This window comes from Schistocerca cancellata, chromosome 3, assembly GCF_023864275.1.
Source record: "Schistocerca cancellata isolate TAMUIC-IGC-003103 chromosome 3, iqSchCanc2.1, whole genome shotgun sequence".
Taxonomy (NCBI): Eukaryota; Metazoa; Arthropoda; class Insecta; order Orthoptera; family Acrididae; genus Schistocerca; species Schistocerca cancellata.
Window position 1 is genome coordinate 522,300,678 of NC_064628.1, and position 7,767 is coordinate 522,308,444.

At 37.1% G+C, this 7,767-nt stretch overlaps 1 protein-coding gene across 4 annotated transcripts in view; it reads left to right on the top strand.

Annotated features, from left to right (window-relative positions):
• LOC126175333 (2-aminoethanethiol dioxygenase) overlaps nt 1–7,555 on the top strand; it is a 52,228-nt gene extending 44,673 nt beyond the window's left edge. For 2 of the 4 annotated variants that reach the window (XR_007535551.1, XM_049922051.1), the window contains one exon: nt 5,341–7,555. Coding sequence is in view for 2 of the 4 variants with exons in the window: in XM_049922051.1 (XP_049778008.1) it covers nt 5,341–5,347 (7 nt within the window). In the remaining 2 variants the exon portion in view is untranslated. The other 2 variants (XR_007535552.1, XM_049922052.1) reach the window with 2 other exon arrangements.
• The last annotated feature ends 212 nt before the right edge of the window (nt 7,556–7,767 follow it).

Sequence of the window (7,767 nt, forward strand, 5' to 3'; positions counted from 1 at the left end):
ACTAATAGCATCCTTACCACACGTACTTGAGAGCATTCGATGAGACTCGGCCGCTGTTTTCTTCATATTGAAACAAAACAGTAACACCTCCTGCAAATGACGAGAATTAGGCTCGTAAACTGACATTTTCAATCAAGAACAACTTTATTATGCAGAGACAAATTGACTAATGTTTGAATGAGGTTATGTTGACCAAGGTCCAAGCTAACTGCCTGACGTCTATGATCTGTTTCTTTCGGTCTCTACTTACCATTGTCGCCACCTATCAGCAAATAGCGGAAGCAAAGTTGTACACCTTGTAAATAAAGACCAAAAATGTTGTTAGAAATATTTTACTGGATTTACAGTTTTTCCTGTTCTATATAATTTTTATCATTCATTTTAAGTTCTTTTCAGGCATGTTAAGACCCATTTTATCCCATTTTTGTCACAGCAGTACCACATTGTGCATATTTGAACAGGCATGAAGTGCCTATTATACAGAGACCATGCATCATAATGTTGGTGAACAAGTAGTGCCTAAAACACCGTTTAATGACCCCAGAACCCTTTGATGACCTATGAACCTGTGTCATGGGTTCACTGTGTCAGTTACAACTACATTTATGCCTCAGCCCAGGTATTATGTTCAGAAATTTAAGTTTCACCCCAGAGAAGATCCTCTTAAGAACACATGGTAAACATTTTGATGATTTACCATGAATACAAAGTGTAGAAGTGGCTGCCCCCTGGCCCAGCATTGGTGCTTTTTGCCCTCAACAATCAGGGATTTTCAGGTGTATCTTGGCAATGGATAATGATTTTCGAAAATGGGAAAATAGGGTGTGTCAGTGAATGTGTAAAGGCTGTACAGTTAAATTTTGAGCAATTTTCTACATTTAGTTACTTAGGTAATTGCACCCCACAGTGCAAAAATGGGTTTTTGTTGTTATCTGCTTAAGTACTGTAACAATGAACAAATGGAGCATTTGGAAGCCACCTAAGGTTTCAGCTGAGAATTCTGTTTGTGTGCTTTTTAACCATTCTTGTTCTGATTTTAATAAATTTTCAAAATTTTAAATAACCAGTGAAATTTCAATGTCACACATTTAACTTAAAGCGTACCTGTTTGATACACATTAGAGATCTGAGAACTCCTCCCAAACAGGCCATGAAGGCCCAATGGTACTGACCGAATGCCGTGTCACCCTCAGCCCATAGGCATTTTTGGATGCGGATATGGAGGGGCATGTGGTCAGCACACTGCTCTCCCACCCATATGTCAGATTCCGAGGCTGGAGCCGCTACTTCTCAATCAAGTAGCTCCTCAATTTGCCTCACAAGTGCTGAGTGCACCCCACTTGCAAACGGCACTCGGCAGACCGGATGATCACCCATCCAAGTACTAGCCCAGTTCGACAGCGCTTAACTTCAGTGATCTGACGTGAACCGGTGTTACAAGTGCAGCAAGGCCGTTGGTAGAGATCTGATAGCATGCTCCTTAATATCACCATGTATTTTAAAAGGCAAGAGCCATAGTTCACTGAGAATGGATCAAACCTGTATTCTCCAGTTTTACAGAGCCTTTGTGGAAATGCAGATTGATATTAGTTGTGTGGAATTGCAGATTGATAGTAGTTGCATCATTTATGGGTTTACTAGATCATTCTGTTTAAAAAATAATAGGTTTGTTGCATGGTGAGGGAAAGAGGCTTGCTGTTTGAGCCTTTAGGGCTAGCTATATGCTCAGCATCTATTCTGCAACTGGTGGATCAATGTTCAACATCAGGTAAATATTCCTCATGATGCAACAAGACTATAAAATGGTATCTGCACACCATATTGTTACTTATTCACATACAAAATAGATTTTCATCCATGCTGTCTGAGAGTAACAAGCACAAAGAATTGCCTTTTAGAACTGACAGTAGCTAATAACTAAGTTTTACAGTAAGACTGGAGCCGATCAACACCTTGGCATCTTAAGAGACCCAAAACTCTCTTTTGGCAAATTTAAAGAACAAATGTACCGTAGAGATAACTTCTGAGAATTCATTTTATTACTCATAACAATAAGGGAAATTCCTGGATGGAAAAATTCATAAAACAAGGGAAAGGCAATAACTTACATATAAAGGACTGGCACATGGCACACACAAACATGTAATAGAAAACAGTTAACACTAACTTTCGTGCTCTTGCTCTTTTTCTAGTAAGATTACACACACACACACACACACACACACACACACACACACAAATGAGCACAACCACAGTAGCGATGTGACTGATTATTGAAAGCAGTTGCCTGGGTAGATGGAGGCTGGCAGGGGTGGGGAAAAAAAAGGGCAAGAGAGAGACAGAGAGGGGGATGGGTGGGAAATGGGGGGAAGGGAGGAGAGGTTGTGTGTGTGTGTGTGTGTGTGTGTGTGTGTGTGTGCGTGCGTGCGTGCGTGCGTGCGTGCGTGCCTGCGCGCGCGAGCGAGCTATATTTTTCTGCTGTATTAGTTTTGTACCATACATGTGCACACTTACAAAGAATGGACGTTTCAAAGATGAGCTGCCTTGGCTATAGGTAATCTTGTGTGAGTATAAAACAGTAGTAGCTGGGACAGATGTTCCAACTGTTAAAGAGCAAGAGTCCTTATTGCAGTAATGGATAACAGGAGCTGCGGTCACAGGGTTGCCATCGGTCTTACCGGAGTGGTATCACCAGTTCCCGTCAGATCACTGAAGTTAAGTGCTGTCAGGCTTGGCTAGCACTTGGATGGCTGACCATCTGATCTCCCGAGCACTTTTGGCAAGCAGGGTGCATTCAGCCCTTGTGAGGCAAACTGATGAGCTACTTGATTGAGAAGTAGCAACTCCAGTCTCGTAAACTGGCATATGGCCGAAAGAGCGGTGTGCTGACCACATAACCCATAACCCTCCGTATCAGCATCCAGTGATGCCTGCGGGCTGAAGATGACACAGCGGCTGGTTGGTACCATTGGGCCTTCGTGGTCTGTTTGGGCGGAGTTTAGTTAGTTTAGTTTAGTGGTCAAACAGTAAAAGGATTTTGTGAAAGTATGGCTTGAGCTTGGATTGTATGATTATGAAGGACCAGATTGGTGATGGAGAGGAATCAATGGAATTGGAAAAGGTGAAAGTTCTTGTGGCAGAATGGATGACAGCTGGAGATGCCAATTTTAATAGTAAGCCCATTAGGTGGGATACAATGTACCAGAAAAGATTTCATAAAGAGGATTTGTGATTGGAGTATTGCTAGGGTGAAGGAAAGTTATTGGACTTGGTGGTGGTAGAATGAGCAGGGATACATGGCTGGATGGGCAGAAGACAAAAGGAGTGACTGGAAAAAATGGATATTCAATAATCAGTCTCGCTGCGACCACAGGCATGTGTGAATGTGTGTACTCTTGCTAAAAGAGAACAGAAAAACTAGTGTTAATTGTTTTCTATTACATGTTTGTGTGTGCCACACACCAATCCTCATTTTATTATTTTTTTATATAAGCACCATAATTCGAGTCTACGCTACTCAGATGATTGAAAGCAGTTGTTTTTATAGATAATCTCTTCAGTATTCACCTTCAGAATAACTGCACTATATTTAGTGCAGAAATGCATGGACTCGTGAAGGCACTGGAGTATATAAAGCATCATTACTGTAAGAAATTTCTCATCTGATCAAATTCCCTTAATGTATTGCAAGCAGTGCAACAAATGTACCCGGCAGATAAAATGTATAGAATCCCTTCATCTTTGTACAAAAATGAGGCAAATATGTTATTCCCTGTGAGAAACTGGAGAAACAAGCAAGATGATGTAGACATTCCCCTACAGGTTGTCATCTTGCTGTTCCTGAAAGAGATGTACAAATGTGGAAGGAGGAGGGCTGGTCATGAGGGACAATATTCTGGTCTTGGTAAAAGCAACTATCTGACTGTCACATGCCAGATATGACCTCTTTGAAAGGAAAAATTCACTCTAACCTGCCTCTGAGTGAGTCACTGTCTCCAGGTTGTGGTGCTCATGGCATATTAATCACTGAATTCCATATTTTAATTGAGTATATTTTATGTTTTAATGATAAAGCAGAAGCTAACATGTACAGGGCTCTGCCCTGAAATGAGTGTGCTAAAACTTCTAAAATTCTGTATTTTTGGCTCATTTCTTTTATTTTTATTTCTGAAATCAGCTAGCTATATTTTTCTGCTCTTTGTTTTGTACCATACATGTGCACACGTACAAAGAATGGATGTTTCAAGATGAGCTGTCTTTAGTGTCAACATTTCCTTAAGGTTGATGTCTTTCCTCTTGACATTATTCATCTATTGCTTACAATTTTCCTTAAAATGATGGTTAATATATATACAAGACAACTTAACACATGCTTGTATTAGAGATAAACAATGGAAACACCAGGTAGGAATGTCAACCATGTAAGAAAAGATAGGTTGCTACTTACCATAAAGGAGACGCTTTAAGATGCAGACAGGCACAATTAAAAGACACTTATATAAAGCTTTCGGCCACAGACTTCATCAACAAAAGAGAAACACAGATCATTTATCCGCACAAGCACACGTGACCACCATTTCCAGCATCTTGGGCCAGAATGCCAGCCCAAGATGCTAGAGTTGGTAGTCATGTGTGCTTGCTTGTGTGTATGAATGATATGTGCTGATGGCGGCTGTGGCTGAAAGCTTTATGTAAGTGTACTTTGATTGTGCCTGTCTGCAACTTATTGTTTCTCCTTTACAGTAAGGAGCAATCTTTTTTTCTTACATTGTTGTTTGTATTAGAGTTGTTCTCTTCATGCTCAAGTGTTTATACAATCTCATATTATCAGCAATTAGCAGTTGGGACTGGAGTAATTGCAAGGCTGTCATTTCCATACTGTCTTGATTTGCTTTTTAAGACATTTGTGCTCCCGAATACACATATTCATAAATGCTTTTGACTTATCCTGCAGTCCTCGGACATCATTAGTCAGCTACAATGATTTTCCTTTAAATTTTCAGTTGTTCTCTTGCTGAGTTACTGTTGTTTTGTACCCTTATCTGTGACATAGGGAAAGTCTTATATGTTTGATAAATAATGAAATTTAGTTATTATTAATTTTATTGTTAGAATAGTGCCAGTCTCCTTTCCATAAAATATCATTGACTGAATATCTCGTTTTTGTTTTTTCTTGTTCCAGGATGTGAGGCATAGGATTAATGGTGAAATAATTATGAGAGAAATGGATACTGACAAGGGATATTATAATTTCATAATTTGATATAAACTGTCTTGCCAGTCTCCTTTCCATAAAATATCATTGACTGAATATCTCGTTTTTGTTTTTTCTTGTTCCAGGATGTGAGGCATAGGATTAATGGTGAAATAATTATGAGAGAAATGGATACTGACAAGGGATATTATAATTTCATAATTTGATATAAACTGTCTGCCTGAAGATAATCAAGAGGCTGTATCTTTTGTGTTGAACAAGTGATTTCACTGAGTGTATACTGTCAGTATTTAATCAGTTCAACTGTGTGGGGTGCCATGTTTTCAGTTCACATATTATGAAGTGCAAAATGAATAAAAACATCATCAAATGACTGTAATACTCATGAAACTTTGAATGGATGTAACTTTTTTGCTCGGGGATTGTGTATATAAAGTGCAACTCAGAGTGTAAATATTAATAAGAATAGTTAAACAGCTATTCCATGCTGAACTGGCTTGTATGTCTTTTACAAGGAACGTGAGACTGTAAGTCTATAAAGTACTTGTTTCATAATTATATTTTGGTTTGTATAATTTTTGACAGAAAAATACCTCAGTATTAAGTTTAGTTAGAAAAATCTAAGATTTCATTAAGTTTGTAATTTTAAAGTGTCAGCTCCCTCCACAACCACTGCCTGAAATGGTCTTGTGCTCAAATTACTCAAAGGGCAAGATAACTTTGATGATTGTCCGGAGACATGACAATTTGAATAGTTAAATTTGTCTGTGTAGACAAAATACTAGTGCAGTTGTGAAAATGTAACTAATACACTATTGCAGAAAGTGCATGTAAGAATGAGAGCTGGTTCTCTGTGATTTTTAAAAAAAATCTTTATCAAATAATTTCTTTGTAATTCCATGGACACATTTGTTAAATTATAAGGTGCATAAGTCTAAACTTGACATTAGAGCTTTCCAGTAGTACCTACAAAAATCAAAATTAATTGATTTTGTTTTGGTTGAACCGCATTTTCTAATAGTAATTATTACGCAAAAAGGTAATTGATAAATGCGTAGAGATGCAAAATGCAGAAAATGAAATGCAGCAATTGACTTTAATTGTGACTTAATTTTTTATAGTAATACTTTTTACTATAGCTGCATGAAAAGCAAAATTTATTTCATAATTGATAATATAAAGCCCTTCCATAACCTGGCTCACGACAATTATTGAAAAGATGTACTGTTTTCAATAAGATCTCATCTTTGCCAGTGGAGGGTAATAATGCATCTTATCAACATGTTTTGTTCCTTTGTGGAGCTTTGCTGGCTAGTAATACAAAACCCTTATATTAGTTAAAGTTACTGGGAAAGTAATCAGGCTCAAGCGATATGTTACAAAAGTGACAAAAATAAGGTCTTTTATGTGTTTCTTTCTTTCTTTTTTTCTTTCTCTGTGATAAATGCTATATTAGCATAATTTACCAGAATTCTACCTCATAGGTGCTACCCAATTCATTGAATTAACATTGCAAAGTTCTACACGAAGACATTATTAATTTGAAATTCAGTATATTATTATTTCTTTCTGGTATTCCTTATGAAATGGGCATTGACAGTGTTAACACCTAACACACAAAATAATTTTGTGTCCAGTGTTCCTGGCTTTAACTTCTCTGTTATTTTAAACTACATTGCACCATTCTGATTAACTTTTTCTGGTTTTTCAGCAATATTTTCAGATTTATGGTTCTTATTCTGGGTAACAGGTTTTTGAATATATCTAAAGAAAAAATATTCATCAGTAATCAGTCATGATTTCTTGTTCTATGAAAACATGTGATATTATTGATAAGTAATAAACTGTCTGTACTAAAGCAAATTTGTTTTAATAGTGCATTTGTGATGTATATCCATTCTGCTTTTGATTATTCTATAGTGTGGTCCAGATATAGTTGTAAAATTAAAATTTTAGTCTTAATGAAGAACTACCCATTGTGTAAATTGTTTATAAATTCGGTAAAATTTTGACTTGATGTATAGACAGTTAAATTCTAAAAAGAACAAATTGTTAGCACTACATTTGGAAGTAGTACTAAGTGTGAAACCCAGTGTACAGTTCAGTATTCAGTTGCTATCAATCATTGCAGTATAATTTCAAGAACCATAAATTATCAATTAAAGCAGAACATTGATTTGTGAGTACAATTTGCTGAAGGAAATAAATTACATATGTTTTTGTATAATTAACATGATATGATTATGACAGACCGTGGAACTGCATTGTTTGCAAGGTTTGGTACGACAGCTAGTGCATAACTGTATATCTACTTGTTAATGAAAATATTTATAAAATTTACACATTTGTTTAATTAAAATCACCTGGCAACTAAGTCCTTACCTTTTCACATGCATGCATGTTTGTGTTTATGCATGTTCATATGGAGTTGAGAAACTGGCCACTTTTGCATGTTTTTACAGTGACAATCAAAAGTATCCTTTGGTGACAGCTGGCTGGAATCACATCTGCGGGCAGCTGTTCCTCCTGCCCTGATGTGTTCAACAAACATG